The sequence below is a fragment of the Canis lupus genome, chromosome 8 (assembly GCF_048164855.1).
Source record: "Canis lupus baileyi chromosome 8, mCanLup2.hap1, whole genome shotgun sequence".
Lineage (NCBI taxonomy): Eukaryota > Metazoa > Chordata > Mammalia > Carnivora > Canidae > Canis > Canis lupus.
The window spans coordinates 55,250,135-55,267,381 of NC_132845.1; the positions used below are offsets into that span (position 1 = coordinate 55,250,135).

Sequence of the window (17,247 nt, forward strand, 5' to 3'; positions counted from 1 at the left end):
ACCTGGAAAAATGTACGCAGTACATTTAGAGAGTAGTTCTCACAGTCTCCCCTGTGTTGGTCAAATGTTTAACTTTTTAAGTTTTTTTATTTTAAAGATTTTATTTATTTATTTGAGAGAGTGAGAGAGAGAGAGAGCAGAGCAAAAGGAGGAGCAGAGGGAAAGAGAGAAGCAGACTCTCCGCTGAGCAGAGAGCCTGATGTGTGACTCGATCCAGGACCCTGGAATCATGACCTGGGCCAAAGACAGATGCTTAACTGACTGAGCCACCCAGGTGCCTCTCAAATGCTTTTTTATTATAACTTAAACATGTACAAACATGAAAACAAGATGTAAGGCCAATCTTAGGTAACTCTAAGGCCAAAAGAGGTGCAAGTTTAAAAACTATAAAATCAATAAACTCAAAATTTTATGAGGAAATACCCTGAGAGGAATGAAAATGAAAACACAACTTCCCCAAAGTTATGGGATACAGCAAAAGCAACACTAAGAGGGAATTTTGTAGCTTTAAACACATACATTAAAGAGGAAGAAATATCTCAAATCAGTAACCTAACTGTACACATTAAGAAAAAGAAAAAAAAGAAAGGTAACCCAAAGCTAGCAGAAGGAAGGAAATAAAATGATCAGAGGAGAAGTAAATGAAATAAAGAACAGAAAGTGAATTTTAAAAATCAACAAAACTAGTTGGTTCTTTGAAAAGATCAACAATGGGATCCCTGGGTGGCGCAGCGGTTTGGCGCCTGCCTTTGGCCCAGGGCGTGATCCTGGAGACCCGGGATCGAATCCCACATCGGGCTCCCGGTGCATGGAGCCTGCTTCTCCCTCTGCCTGTGTCTCTGCCTCTCTCTCTCTCTCTCTGTGACTATCATAAATAAATAAAAAATTTAAAAAAAAAAAAAAAGATCAACAAAATTAACAAGCCTGTTATCTAGACTGACAAAAAAAAAAAAAAGAAAGAAAGAAAGAAAGAAAGAAAGAAAGAAGACTTGAGTTACTAAAATCAGAAATGAGGGATGCCTGGATGGCTCAGCGGTTTAGCACCTGCCTTGGGCCCAGGGCATAATCCTGGAGTCCCAGGATCGAGTCCCACATCGGGCTCCCTACAGGGAGACTGCTTCTCCCTCTGCCTGTGTCACTGCCTCTCTCTCTCTCTGTGTCTCTGATGAATAAATAAATAAAATCTTTAAAAATAAAATAAAATCAGAAATGAAGATGGGTACATTTACTACCAATTTTACAGAAATAAAAGGGATTATATGACACTATGATGAAGGATATGCCAATAAATTAGATAACTTAGATGAAATAGACAAATTCCTAGAAACACAATTTACCAAAAGTAACTGAAGAAGAAAGAGAAAATTTAAATAGTCTTTATAACTAAGTAGGAAGGAGGCAGAATCAGTAATCAAAAACTTCCTAGCAAAAAAACCCCAGAACAACTGAGAACCAGATGGCTTCACTGATGAATTCTACCAAACATTAAAAGAATTAACAACCCCCACCAAAAAAAGAATTAACGCCAATCCTTCTCAAACTCTTCTAAAAACATTGGAGAGCATTCTATATTCTGAACTGTGTCTCCTCAAAATTCATGTTAAAAGTCCAAACCTCCCCCCCCAAAAAAAAAAGTCCAAACCCCCAGTATCCAGAATGTGACTATGTTTGGACCTAGGAGTTTTAAAGAGGCAATTAAGGTAAAATGGGTCATCTGGGTGGACCCTTATCTAATCTGACTGGTGTCTTTATAACAAGAGGAGTCAGGACACAGACACCCATAAAAAGAAGACACAGGGAGAAGATTGCCACCAGCAAGTCAAGAGAGGTCTCAGAAGAAACCAACCCTGCCAATACCTTGACCTTGGACTTCTAGTCCCCAGAACCATGAGAAAATGAATTCTACTGTTAAAACCATTCGGTCTGTAATATTTAGTTATGGCAGTCCTAGCAAACTAATACAAAACACTTTCTAAGGTAACTTTTTTTTAAGATTTTATTTATTTACTCATAGACACAGAGAGAGAGAGGCAGAGACACAGGCAGAGGGAGAAGCAGGCTCCATGCAGGGAGCCCGATGTGAGACTCAATCCCGAGTCTCCAGGATCACACCCCAGGCTGCAGGCGGCGCCAAACCACTGTGCCACCGGGGCTGCCCTACAAAACACTTTCTAACTCATTCTATGAAGCCAGCATTAATTTGATACCAAAGCCAATCAGATTCTAAAAGAAAATTACAGACCATTCTCCTTATAAATACACAATCAACAATACCCAAAAATAATAGTAGACTGAATTCAGCAAGCATATTAAAAGGATTATACACCATGACCAAGTGGGATGGATCTCTAAAATGAAGAATGGTTCAATACATAAAAATTAATCAATGTGGGATCCCTGGGTGGCGCAGTGGCTTAGCGCCTGCCTTTGGCCCAGGGCGGGATCCTGGAGACCCGGGATCGAATCCCACATAGGGCTCCTGGTGCATGGAGCCTGCTTCTCCCTCTGCCTGTGTCTCTGCCTCTCTCTCTCTCTGTGTGTGTGACTATCATAAATAAAAAATTTAAAAAAATTAATCAATGTAATATGCTACATTAAGAAAATCAAGGGAAGAAAACACATGACCATCTCGGTTTATGCAGAAAAAAAGTATTTGACAAAATTCAACATCCTTTACTGTTAAAAAAAAAAAAAGTTAAATGAATCAAACAAAAAAACACTCAGTAGGAATAGAGGGATGCCTGGGTGGCTCAGTGGTTGAGTGTCTACCTTTGGCTCTCGTGATCCTGAGGTCCAAGGATCAAGTCCTGTATCAGGCTCCCTGCAGGAAGCCTGCTTCTCCCTCTGCCTATGTCTCTGCCTCTCTCTGTGTGTCTCTTATGAATAAATAAATAAAATCTAAAAACAAAAACAAAAAGCTAGGAATAGAAAAGAACTTCCTCAACATGATAAAGGCCACATAAGAAAAACAGCTATCATACTCAGTGATGAAATACTGAAAGTTTTTCCCCTTCCTAAGACCAGGAACAAGACAAATATGCCATTTTATTCAACATAGTTTTGGAAGTTCTAGCCAGAACAATTGGACAAGAAAAAGAAATAAAAGGCATCTAAACTGTAAAGGAAAAAAGAAAAACTAATCTCTCTTCATAAACTGCATGATCTTGTAATGTAGAAAACCCAAAAGAATTCACATACATGCACAAATTAACATTAATAAATTCAGCAAAATTATAGGATATAAAATCAACAAGCGGGGGATCCCTGGGTGGCGCAGCGGTTTAGCGCCTGCCTTTGGCCCAGGGCGCGATCCTGGAGACCCGGGATCGAATCTCACGTCGGGCTCCCGGTGCATGGAGCCTGCTTTTCCCTCTGCCTGTGTCTCTGCCTCTCTCTCTCTCTCTCTCTCTGTGTGTGACTATCATAAATAAATAAAAAAAATTTAAAAAAATCAACAAGCAAAAATCAATTGCATTTCTGTACACTAGCAATGAACAACTCAAAAAGGAAATTAAGAAAATAATACCATTAATAACAGCTGAAAGACCTATATGCTGAAAATAATGAAAAGCTGCTGAAAAAAATTAAAGATACAAATAAATGTCAAGACCATCCTGTGTTCATAGACTGGAAGACTTAATACTGTTAAGATGGTAATACTACCCAAAGCCATCTACAGATTCAAGGTAATCCCTATTGAAATCCCAAAAATGTTTTCTGGAGAAATAGGAAAGCCCATTATAAAAATTCACATGGAGTTTCAAGGAATTTCAAATAGCCAAAACAATCTTGAAAAAGAACAATGTTGGCTATCTTGCACTTCCAGATTTCAAAACTTACTACAAAGGTACACTAATCAAAACAGTGTGGCAGCAGCTATAAGGACAGACATACAGCCCAATGCGATAGAGAGCCTAGAAATAAACTGTCACATACACTGTCAAATGATTTTTAAAAGAGTGCCAAGACTATTCAATGGGCAAAGGGCAGACTTTTAAACAAGTGGTGCTCTGAAAACTGGATTATCTACATGCAAAAGAAAAACACTGGAGCCTTACTTTGCACCACTACAAAAAATTAAGTAAAAAAAAAAAAAAATTTAAGTCAAAATTAATCAGACCCAAACATTAAAAGTATAAAACTCTTAGAAAAAAAGTTTAGTTGGGCACCTGGGTGGCTTGGTCAGCTAAGCATCAACTCTTGGTTTGGCTCAGATCATTATTTCTGAGTTGTGAGATCGAGCCCCAGGTGGGGAATCTACTTGAGATTCTCTCCCTCTCCCTCTGCCTCTGCCCCTCCCCAACCCATACATATTCTCATTCTCTCTCTCTCTCAAGTAAATACAACCTTAAAATACATAAATAAGTAAATAAAAGGAAAGGAAAATAAATGTTGGCAAAGATGTAGAGAAGCTGGAACCTTCACACATTTGCTGGTGGGAAGGTAAAATGGTGCACCTGTTGTGGAAAACAGTCTGGCAGTCCCTGAAAAGGTTAAACGATATGATATGATATGATATGATATGATATGGTCATATCCAACATGATATGATCCAGCAATTCCATTCCTAGATATATACCTCAAAACCAATGAAAAGAGGGATCCAAATAGGTTTTTGTACACCCATGTTCACTGCAGCATTATTCACAATAGCCAAAAGGTGGGAGCGATCCAAGTGCTTATTAACAGATGAGGGAATAAACAGAATGTGGTAGATACATATAATGGAAAATCATTCAGCCGTAAGAAAGGAATGGAAAATTGTGATATCTGCTACAACAGATAATCCTTGAAAACATTATGCTAAGTGGAATAAGCCAGACACAAAGAATAGATATTGTATGATTCCACTTTTTTTAAGATTTTATTTATTTATTTGAGAGAGAGAGAGAGAAAGAGAGAATAAGTGGTGGGGAGAGGCGGAGGAAGAAAGAAAGAGAGAGAGAGAGAAGCAGCTTTCCTGCTAAGCAGTGAGCCCTATATAGGGCTCCATCCAGGGATCCTGGGATCATGACCTGAGCCAAAGGCAGATGCTTAACCACCTGAGCCATCCAGGTGCCCCTTATAATTCCACTTCTAAGAGGGATCTAGAATAGGAAAATGTAGAGAGACAGTAGCACAAAAGATACCAGGGCATGGGGGGAGAAGGGAATGGGGAGTTATTGCTTAATGGGCACACAGTTTCTGCTTGGGATGATTTAAAAAGTTCTAGAAACAGATAATAGTGATAGTTAATCAAATTGTCCAATGTACTTAATGCTGCCTGACCGTAAACTTAAAAATGGTAACAATGGTAAATCTTACATTATATATATTTCACCGCAATAAAAAAAATCATTTCAATTTTATAACTAGTAAAATTCAAAATAACAGGACAGATGAAGATGATACCCTGAAACTAAATTTTGTCATCATTAATTCAATGTGATGGCACAGGTTCTTTTGAGCTCAGCATGCCTCCTGCTTTGGGTGTGTGATAAGGATTCTTACACTGCTTCTACCTCTAGAAGGAAACATCCAATTGGCTATGGCATTAAAGAGAGCACACTTGGTACCATTGCATTCATCACGTAAGTACTGAGTTTGTCCCTAACAGAATAGGGACACCAATACAACTTATCAAACTTAGTCTTGAAGTAATACCTTTATCTGCTATGGCTCAAGTTCAAAGTTCCCCAATAGTCCCTGTAATGTCCTTGATGTTTTTTTTTTTTTTTTTGTCATCCTGTAGAATCCAATCAAGGATTGATTGTGCAGTCACATTTAGTTGCCATTCTTTTTTTTTGTCTCCTGTAATCTAAAATCAATTCCTCAAGTTTTTTCTTTCATGACATTGACATTTTTAAAGAATCCTGGACAACTGTTTCACAAAATGGTCTTGAATTTGAATTTGTTCTGCATGTTTCCTTTTTTTTTTAAAGACTTATTTATTTATTTATTTGAGAAAGAGAGAGCATGAGCAGGAGGAGCGGCAGAGGGAGATGAGAAGCAGGCTTCACACCGAGCAGGGAGCCTGATGAATAGCTCAATACCAAAACCCGGAGATCATGACACAAGGTGAAGGCAGACACTCAACTGATTGACCCACCCAGGTGCTCCTCTCTGCATGTTTCCTCATGACAGCATTAGGGTTAAGCTTCCCGGGCAGGGAAACTACATAGGTGAAGCTCTGACACAAAATCATTATTTTTTTTTTTTTTTAAAGATTTTATTTATTTATTCATGAGAAACACAGAGAGGAGAGGGAGAGAGGCAGAGGGAGAAGTAGGCTCCATGCAGGGAGCCTGACGTGGGACTTGATCCCGGATCTCCAGGATCACGCCCTGGGCTGAAGTGAGCCACACGGGCTGCCCCCAAAATCATTCTTTTTTTTTTTTTTCCCAAAATCATTCTTAAAACAGCAATGTCGGATCCCTGGGTGGCGCAGCGGTTTGGCGCCTGCCTTTGGCCCAGGGCACGATCCTGGAGACCCAGGATCGAATCCCACATCAGGCTCCCGGTGCATGGAGCCTGCTTCTCCCTCTGCCTGTGTCTCTGCCTCTCTCTCTCTCTCTCTCTGTGACTATCATAAATAAATAAATAAATAAATAAATAAATAAAATAAAAAAAAAAAAAACAGCAATGTCATCATTCACTCTATTGCTCCAGACTCTATCTTCCCGAGAAAGCCACACTTCTGTCTTGAACTCACAGTTCCTCCACTGCATGGTTCCACTAACCACACACATAGCTGTACCAATACAGATCCTCCCGTCTCTGGCCAGTGAAGTCCCTTCACTATGAGCAAACATGCTAATGTCAGAGAATCATCACCTTCAGATACCACCCAGCCCAATATTGTCATCTGACCGAAGAAACCTTTTGCTGCAAGAAAGGAAGGGACCCGAGAAAGAAAGGGAAATGAGCCTTGTCTAGAAAAAGGAATTCTGACTCCTTGCCACATCTTGTGAGGAAGGATGGCACAGTGAAAATCTCCTTTCCACTTCTCTCCTACTCCAGTGACCCAGGGTAGGGGAAGAATTAAACTAAGTAACTCGTTCTAAGGAGCTTTAACTGGTTGATCAGCTGAAACTATAAAGTCAGATCCTAAACCTTTAGTGGCATTTTTTTTTTTTTTTACACATTTCAGTTAAAACACATTGGGTCTCTTATGCTCAAAGGTATTCCCTGTCCTTTGAAGCGATCTGGCAAAGGAATTCCTCCCACCATCAGCCAAAGAACCACCTACCGCCAAGTTCACAGACCATAAAACCGAACGTCTCAACTAGAGCTACAGAATCAACATAAACAGCCCACCTGAAAACAATTTGACCTGACCTTACACAAAGACCAACTCAAGATGGACCACAGACCTTACTATAAAAACTAAACAAGCTTCTAGGAGAAGGGCATCTTTGCAATCTGGGGAGGGTTTCTTAAAAAACAATAACTATAAAAGAAAAAAATTGATAAATTAGGCCTCATCAAAGTCAATACCTCTGTTTAAGCCACAGACTGGAAGGAAGTATCTATAAAACATACTTGTCAAAGGACTTTTATCTGAACTATATAAAGAACTCCTACAACTCAATAATGAAAACGCAAACAACACAGTTTTCTGTAATGGGCCAAAGATCTGAACAGACTCTTCACAAAGGAAGATATGAGCACACTGAGAAGGTGTTCAACATCCTTAGTCATCAGGAAAGTTCAATTTAAAACCACAATGAGATACTACAACACACCCACTAGAACAGCTAACTTAGAAAGACTGACATCATCTAACGTTGGCAAAGATATAGGGCAATCAGGACTCTTGCACCCTTGTGGGAATATAAAACATACAACACTTTGGGAAAATGTCTGGCAGTTTCTTATAAATCTAAACATACACCCGCCCAATGACCCAGCAATTCCACTCCTTGGTAATTACCCAAGAGATATGAACATGTGTATCCACAAAAAGACTTAGAGAACAATGTTCATTAGCCTCTTTATTCATAATAGCCTCAAACTGGAAATATCCCAAGTGTCCCTCAATATAAGAATGAATAAACAAACTGTAGTCTATTCATGCCATGTAACAGTATTTAGTAATAAAAAGGAACAAAGTACTGATTCACACAACAATGTGAATAAATCTCACAAACATATGCCCCTGAATCAAAGAAGACTTACTGGAAAGAACACACACTATATAATTCTATGTAAAATTCAAAAACAAACAAAAAAATTTCAAAAACAGGCTAAACTAATTTATAGTGCTAAAAAATCAGAATAGTGGATGCCCCCAGGGGTACTGACTAGGAAGGAGCATGAGAGAACTTCTTATAATGATGGTAATGTTCTCTGTATCTTAACAGAGATTATGTTAAACAGAATTTGTCAAAACTAATCAAGTGGCATATTTAAGATCATTTCATTTCACAATTTTACCTCAAAGAAAAAAGGAAACAAATATTGAACTCTAGTTACTAATATGCATGTTCAGAGGTAAATGATATTTGTAACTTCCTTTGAAATGAATAAAAGAATAAGACCAAAAGGGCAGCCCAGGTGGCTCAGCAGTTTAGCGCCACCTTCAGCCCAGGGCCTGATCCTGGAGACTGGGGATCGAGTCCCACATCAGGCTCCCTGCATGGAGCCTGCTTCTCCCTCTGCCTGTGTCTCTGCCTCTAGCTCTCTCTCTCTCTCTCTCATGAATAAATAAATAAAATCTTAAAAAAAAAAAACAGACCAATGAATGGATAGATACATGGAAAGACAGATTTATGATAAAGCAAGCATAGCAAAATATTCATTGGAAAGTGCGCAAAATGGGTGCCTGGGTGGTCACCATTCAATTCTTTCAACTCTTTTATATGTTGAAAATTTTTCATATTAAAATGGTGGGGGGTAAGTCAGAAGGGGACACATTTACTGTGGTGTCTTTGGTTTTCTTTTGTACTATACTAAGCTTCAGGAGATGAGAGCCACTTATTATGCTTATTACCCTCTGAAAAGGAAATGGGCCATGGGCCAAAAGTAACAATTGGCACAAACTCACATCTTACAAAATTTAGGACGAGGCCTGAACAGAAGTCTGAGAGGTCTAAATCCTTTTTCTTAGATAGTTAATGGCCTTTACACATGTGGATGTAAACTGGTTTTATCCTCATGACACAAGACAGAAGAAGGAACACAGAAATGAATGTGCAGCAACAGGGTGACTGAAGAGCGACAATTGACATAAATGTTGCGAAACGTCTAGAGGTTGTGTTTTGCATTGTTGTGACCTAAATCTGAGTTCCACTGGCTCCAGGAGAAGCAACAAGAATGGAGCAGAGCACTTTAACCAAAGGGAGCAACAAACCCTGGATGAGGGATTCTTTCCAGCTATGGTCAAGTTCCTATACAGCAGGGGAGAAATGAACCCTGCCAGAGGAATTCACAGCTCATTTTGAAAGCAAACACAAAATACCAAGCCACACCATCCACAGGACAGTAAGTCACAGCCTTTTCTCTCCTCAAAGAAAGAAAGAGGATCTGGGGCATCTTGTGGCATCAAGACCCAGGAACAAGGGTTCAGGCCTTGGATGGCAGAAAGTGCCATGCCGAGAGGCTTGGGGAAAATAAGTGATGGGAAGCTTCCACTGGAAATGAAGTTCCTCTGTCGTATCAGTCCCCTAAGTCAGAGGGCACCTTTAAAACTGCACTCTTCCTCGAACTCTGGGCATGCTGTGTGAACAAGGGAAACTAACTTTAGTTAGTTTTTACATTATACCCGAAGTTCAGATAAAAACAATCTTGTTCAGTCAAACACCACCTGACCAAGGGCCTCCTGCGTTTAGATTAGAAGATAATGGCCTTCAGGAATTCCATGGGCTCCCTGGCCGAACAACACGCAACACTGTCACATTAGATTCTGTTTAAGATACAGATAAGAATGATAAGAGGAGTTTTAAGGAGACCTAAAGATTTTACTGCCTTGGGTTTCGAGGCTTATCTTTAACTCCTTTGGTAAGGGCAGCAAACAAGGAGGTGTTTCAAGCAGTGCTGGAAGCAGTGGGGACACCACTCCCAGGGCAGCCACCCGTTCCCTAGGACCCAGCGAGCTGTTACCTGCGTTGCCCACTGGATCTGCGTATGCCAAGCCCCGAGCAAGGCATCATAGAATCCAGTGAGCTGCCGGTCCAGAGGGAGATCACTCTGACACAGTTCTTGCCAGGCTGCTAAAAGCTGCACCTGCAAAGACAGAACAGAGGGGACCTTGCTGAGTAAACAGGACATGCCACCCACTATAGCTGCCCTGCAAAGCAAGCGATTTCCCACTGCCTACCACCCTGAGCAATCGGGTGCCCACTGATGACCATTTGCTGCAAACAAAGGTGGGGTGGGTGGCAGAAGGAAGACTTCACAGTCACCTGCCCTGATCATGGATTAGAGTTTAAATCCATTGCTCTCCAAGGGCTCCTTTCTCCTTTTACCTTGCCCCAAAAGCCCGCCAAGTCCCTTCCACTGGGCCTGCTACAGTCTTCCCAATAGACTTTAAGAGGTGTGTGTGTGTGTGTGTGTGTGTGTGTGCGGGCGCACACACACACGTGCACTTTAGCTTCATGGCCCAACACCACAGCTTAAAACACACAAGAGTGCTGGACTTGAAGGCATTAAGTTAGCCTGGAAAGCTGTTGAGGTTTTTATGCCATGTCAACTATTCTAGAAGACAGAAAATTCTTTAGGCTTGCTGAGGACATGAGGCCTAAGATACGACTCTGCCTTGAAAGACAAAAATGAGGGAAATTAAAATAACTGTTCCATCTGTAAGTGAAATGCAGCTATCAACACAAAAAAGGCTGAAAACTGAGAGCTTGTTTTTTTCCAACTGGTGAGCAAATGAATCCACAGGCTGGACCAAGAACACCCCCTACTGGCTAATTGGAAGAAAAAGGCTAGAGAGCAAGGAGGCAGGTGTTTCTCCCTTGGAGCAATGACAGCTGGAGTTCTGCAGCCCAGCAGGGAAGCATTCCACAACCATAAGCACCACAGGCTCCTCACCTTGTGACATTTGTAGTAGTAGGCGAGCAACTGGGGCATCCTGTCAATTTCAGTAAACACCTTCACGAACACTCTGGACTGCTCTAAGGGAGGACAATAGAAAACATGAACACCTTGTTACCAGGCTTCCTGTTGCAGAAAAGAGAAAGAATTCACCTGGCTAAACGTGGATATATGTAAGCTTGAGTTCCAAACTTCCTACCTACACAATGAATTAACTCATGCAGGGAGAATATAAATATGAAAAATAAGTCAAGCATAAGGGCAGAATGAGACTCAGACACTGTGAGTCGTAGCCTGTTTAGGTAACACATCAATAGCATCAGCGACATAGCTAAGATTATATATCAGCAAAATCACTATTACATGGGAACAGTGAAATGAGTTTGAATCAGGATTGGGACTGGGTAGGGATAGGGGTGTGTTGGTGAGGTGGGAAGGAGCTAAGCCTGGGCTGCAAAATTGAAGGAGACTCTCACTTTCAGGGCTGTGCAAGGGCAGGGTGAGAGCCTTCTTAGATTTTGTGCTTTAGGTAATTCACCTGCCTTACCTCCTTCTGGCCCTGAGTAGAATCCTAAAATGTCAGTGACAGAAAGGTATCTAAAAAACCATCAATGAAACTCATTTTACAGGGGAAGAATGTGCAGCCCAGAGGGCTTCAGTCACTTGCAGGTCAATAGCAGGACTGCTCAACCACAGTACAGATTGAACCATATGAAACTACTGCTCTTCAACTATTTTGACCCTTCTCTGCTGAGAAAAAAATCATGCTCCTTACTGCCCCTAGGCCTTTGCACTCACTAGGCCTGGGATGATCTTTCTGGCTATGTGGTTCTTCCCTTTTCAGGAGGGCCTTTCCCAATCAGCTAACCTAAATTAGGTTTCTCCTATTATTTTTTCCCTATCAGACCTTTCCCTTTGTAGAACTAATCAAAATCTGTATTATTCTATTTAGTTACTTGTATAACAGTTTACTATCTTTCTCACCCTGGGAAATACAAGGTCTATGAGGCTGTGACCTTTCCTGTCTTGTCTCACTGTTCCTAGAAAATAGCAGACACAGTAGGCACTCAAAAAATGTAAATTAATGACTGTTTAAAAGAACATTGTTTTTTGGCAATATAAATAGCATGTTTGTGATGGAAAAAAATGGAAAACAAGAATAAAAAACTGCCTATCATACTCTGTTATGGACTGTCAACATTATGGTGTATACTCAAAGAATGCTTTATAGATAGAAACTGCTACAACATTTATTAGTCTAACAATACAATCATAACTTTAAAAATTTCAACACCAGAGAGTAGAACTTGTCATTTCTTGAAAAAAATAATAAAACAGAATTTGGCAAGTTAGTAAAAGTGTTGGAAAACTCAAAGGTGACATGTGAGTCTTTGGCCCTTACAGAAGAATTCAAGTTTTTCAAGGTGAATACATTAAAATAAACACAAATTTGTAAAACCAGGGGAAGTTCCTGAATCAGACAAGAGAAAGAAAGAAATAGGAAACCTACTTTGGCAACAATAATAAAGACTTCTAGGCTGCTGCCAATACTACCAATTCAATGCAGAAAGCATTGCTGAGCCCTGCCTGGTGAAAAGCCATCTGTTGGGTGCTGCAGTGTCTGGTGGTAGATGTGTTGTTTTGCAACCAAACCCTACTGCCCTTCTTCTGATGACAGAAGTCTGGTTGTTCTCTGAGGGACCATGCACCTGCCTCCCATTCTCCCATTTTCCTTTTATTTTTTGCAAAGGAAAAAATTTAGTTTATATTACCAAATAATACCATTAGCACTTTCCTATAGCTGCTAGTAATTACATACACATAAGACAGAGAGAATGTCAATTGTCTTTATCAAATCATACTACTATTTATTAGTTTGGTTTTATTTCCAGTTTTTTTGATATGACATCACTGTATGAGTTTAAGGCATATATCCTGCTGGTTTGATCTACACATATTGTGAAATGATATTAACACGTTTAGCTAACATCCATTTTGTCATATGGACATAGTAAAAAGAAAGGAAAGAAGAAAAGAATAGGAAAAAAATTCTTCTGATGAATACTCTTAGGACTTACTCTCTTAACAACTGCCCTGTATATCATATAGCAATGTTAGCTACAATCATCATGTTGTACATTGTATCTGTTATCTTATAACTGAAGTTTGTACCTTTTGACCATTTTTCATTTAAATATTTCCAGTGAAGCTGACTCCAGGATCCAAGGTATGGCCAGCCACAGCCTCACATCCATCTGATCAAAAGTAATTGGTTTGAAGGTACAAAAGCCTGACCATCAATGCAATCAAGATTAATCCTGGGATTTCTTCGAAAGTTGTGGGGACAGAAGCCTGGAACTCCTGGGGCCACCACATGAAAAGTACACCTGGAAGTAGTAATGCCAACACACAGAGAGACAGAGCCAAGAAACAGCAAGAGAGACTGGGTCCTAATAATAACAACACAGTTTGTCCTCCTAGATCAGTAAGACCTACTCTTGAACTTCTCAGTTCCATAAGCAATATATTCTCTCTCTCTCTCTCTCTCTCTCTCTCTCTCTCTCTCTCCGCCTGTTTGTATTGGGTTTCTGTCACCTGCAACCAAAAGGATCCCAAACTGATACAGGCCTCATGTGAATAAGATGGGGTCCCTAGTCTATGCTATCCACCCACAGTGTAATATAGGGCCAATGGATTCTTATTATTTCACATTAACCACTGACTTTAGATTATAAACAAGACAATATAACAAACATATAGCACCAATGGGAAACTTCGTTTACATTGCTCCTGCATAGGATTTCACATTCTATTTAGACATAAGGAAGTATTTCTCACTTAGTGCTTTGCTCATAGGAGATATGCCATAATCACCTGTTAAATGAAATAAATATATGGGAAGAAATGCTCTTAAATCTCATCCTAAAATATTTCCCTCACTGCATCAGTCTGTACTGCTTTGCTCTGGTTCCTCCTAGGTATAGACATGGGCACCACCCATTAGGCATGTGCCTGAGAGGGCTACCCTTCACCCTTCTCCCACTCTGTCACTCATTTTTTCTGGAAAAAGAGAGTATCTGGTTGAATGGATCAATAAATATAAAGAGGTAAGGATAATGTCAAAGACTTTCAGTATACCAAGTAGGTAACAACATAAAAAAAAAATGCACTGTGTATAAGCTACCTGTTGCCCTTTTACATTCATGCTTTTTCCAAAGCTTTTTCATTTATACAACCTCACTTCAACCTCAGCACAACCCTTTGAGGCCAGAGGATACAGAAATCGGCAATGGAATAAATAAGCCAGTCAAGATTACACAACCAGAAGGGCTGAGACCATCTCTCAGCCAGATCCCTGATGCATCATCTAACTCCCAAGACTTGTCCAAAATGACAACTGACAGGTGCAGAAGGTTAAATCTCAGATCTAGCAAAGAATTCCAGAAGTGGTGCTGATCCAGTTCAGAGAAGAGGGGAGGATTCCAAAAGGAAAGTCTCTGGAGAAAAGGGGGAAGGAACTCAGAAGAATGCCTCACTCCCACTGTGTAAAAAAAAGACAGCCTGTGGACCGTAGCAAGAATGAAACGGAATAAAAAGAAAACCAGAAACTTAAGGATAAAGTGAAGCTGAATAGGACAGGAATTAAAATCATAGTGCTGGGATGCCTGGTTGGCTCAGTGGTTGGGCGCCTGCCTTCGGCTGAGGTCATAATCCCGGGATTCAGGATCGAGTCCCACATTGGGCTCCTTGAGAGAAGCCTGCTCTCCCTCTGCCTATGTCTCTGCCTCTCTCTCTCAGTCTGTGTCTCTCATGAATAAATAAATAAATCTTAATAAAAAATAAAATCATAGTGTCTGAGCTGACTCTACAAAAATGAACTGAGTGTATAAAGGTGTGATAATAGAAACACTATTAATTCAACTAAAAACAATGGTATACGAGGAGAATGGAAAGGGGAGAAAGTAGTGGTATGAAAGTGAAATCCTTAGCTATAACAACAGGAAGCCAACAGACAGTGCCTAAAATTAATATACAAAGAAATAAAATAAATGTATTATGCAAAAGGGTGCCTGGGTAGCTCAGTCAGTTAAGCATCTGACTTGATTTCTGCTCAGATCATGATCTCAGGGTCATAGGATTGAGCCCTATGTTGGGCTCAATGCTCAGGGGGGAACCTGCTTGAGATTCTCCCTCTCCCCCCCTTCTGTGCACCCCACACCATGCATGTGCACATGCACGCATGTTATCCGCTTCTCTGAAATAAATAAATCTTTAAAAGTAAATAAATGTATTATGCAGAATATAAAGTGAAATGCCAGAAAAAAGAGCTCTGAGAATTAAAAGTGGTCTCCTGGGTTCAGGACTGGGGAACAAAGTGGTAGAGGAAAAAAATGTTCTTTTCCCCAGTAAAACCTCCAGTACTATTTAACTTTTTCAACTGTTGGTGATGGAAACAAATTCTAACTGAATTCAAGAAAAGGAAAAATGAAACCAATGAAGTCATTGGTGGGTTTGGACTTTCAATTTGTAGTGTAGCTCCATCTGCTGAGCTAGAGGGCTTTTAAGAAACACAGCTGCTTGGAGCACCCGGGGTCCTGGGATCGAGTCCCATGTCCCCCCTGGACCGAGCCCCCCACTCAGCAGAGATCTGTTTCTCCCTCTGCCCTCCCCCAACTTACGTTCCCTCTCTCTTTCTCAAATAAATAAAATTTTTGGGATGCCTGGTTGGCTCAATGGTTGAGCATTTGAATTTGGCTCATGTTGTGGTCCTGGTGTCCTGGGATCAAGTCCTGCGTCAGGCTCCCTGCTCAGTGGGGTCGGCTTATTCCTCTGCCCCTCCCCCTGCTTGTGCTCTCTCTATCCTCCTCTCAAATAAATAAATAAATAAAATCTTTAAAAAAAAATACTAACAGTCATCTCTGGGTGCTGAGTTCACTGGTAAATCATCTTCTCTTTTATTTTATGTATATCTTTCCAATTTTCAATAACCTGTATAGGTATTTCTTTTATAATCAGAAACAGTTTCAAAAAATTTTTTAGGGATCCGTGGGTGGCGCAGTGGTTTGGCACCTGCCTTTGGCCCAGGGCGTGATCCTGGAGACCTGGGATCAAATCCCACGTCAGGCTCCCGGTGCATGGAGCCTGCTTTTCCCTCTGCCTGTGTCTCTGCCTCTCTCTCTCTGTGTGTGTGACTATCATAAATAAAATTTAAAAAAAAATTTTAATTCATCTCTCTTTCAAAGTTCTGCACATATATTTGTGCTTTCATAAAAGCTGCCTCGATTTTCCACCATCCTTTCCCTCACCCTGGGAGGATGGCTAAGGCAATTTTCACATTCCATCTTGTAATAAAATTATTTGTATGCTTGTCCTCTCCAGGCCTCACCCTCAACCTAGCTGTGAGGTCCCTGAAGGGCAGCAACCTTATCTTAGTCATCTTTGCATTCCCGGCTGTTCCTCGCATAATCAGTATTTTTAAATAATATTTAGAAGTGAGTTATCCTTTCGAAATGCCTACATGGAATTACACCAGATAGGATTTGTACAAAAGCAAACAAACTCAACCCCTTAAATGTGCACGTATTCGATAGCTTGAGGAATTAAGGAAATAATTTGGTAAACATCAGCATTCCACACGTACCAATGGACTCTAGGAGCCACATTGTGGTATTAATATCAAGTAGTTTCTTACATATTTTCCTAAGGGCAGAGGAAATGACTAAAAGGTAGCACCTGCTCCTGAACTTACTGCTGCAAAGCCAGGGAGGCAGCCTCCGGGTCAGGCTACCTGGCAGCACCACCTCTGGCACTCGTCTGCCCCCTTCTGGCTAAAACTCAGATGCCACCGTCTCAAATAAAAGTAAAAAGAAAAAGGTTTTTTTTAATTTTTAAAAATTTACTTATTCACGAGAGACACACAGAGAGAGGCAGAGATACAGACAGAGGGAGAAGCAGACTTCTTGCGCAGAGCCTGATGCAGGACTTGATCCTGGAACCCTAGGATCTTGACCTGAGCCCAAGGCAGACACTCAACCACTGAGTCACCCAGGTGCCCCTAGAAAAAATATTTTTTATTTTTTATTTTTTTTATTTTTATTTTTTTTGAAAAAAATATTTTTTAAACTGCACGAACAGGTAGGTACCCAATCTTTTATACCAGCTGGGGAGGAAAATCTGTGAGAGGAACTATTGTGATGATAACCCAGCTAGACTTTGGAAATACATCAGTAG

The 17,247-nt window shown here is 40.5% G+C and overlaps 1 protein-coding gene across 2 annotated transcripts in view; it reads right to left on the minus strand.

Annotated features, from left to right (window-relative positions):
- COG7 (component of oligomeric golgi complex 7) overlaps positions 1 to 17,247 on the minus strand; it is a 78,957-nt gene that overhangs the window by 45,532 nt on the left and 16,178 nt on the right. For both annotated transcript variants that reach the window (XM_072836174.1, XM_072836173.1), the window contains exons 5-6: positions 11,014 to 11,096; positions 10,081 to 10,203 (exon numbers count right to left, since the gene is read on the minus strand). In XM_072836174.1, coding sequence (XP_072692275.1) covers positions 10,081 to 10,203; positions 11,014 to 11,096 — 206 coding nt within the window. The remainder of the gene's footprint in view (positions 1 to 10,080; positions 10,204 to 11,013; positions 11,097 to 17,247) is intronic.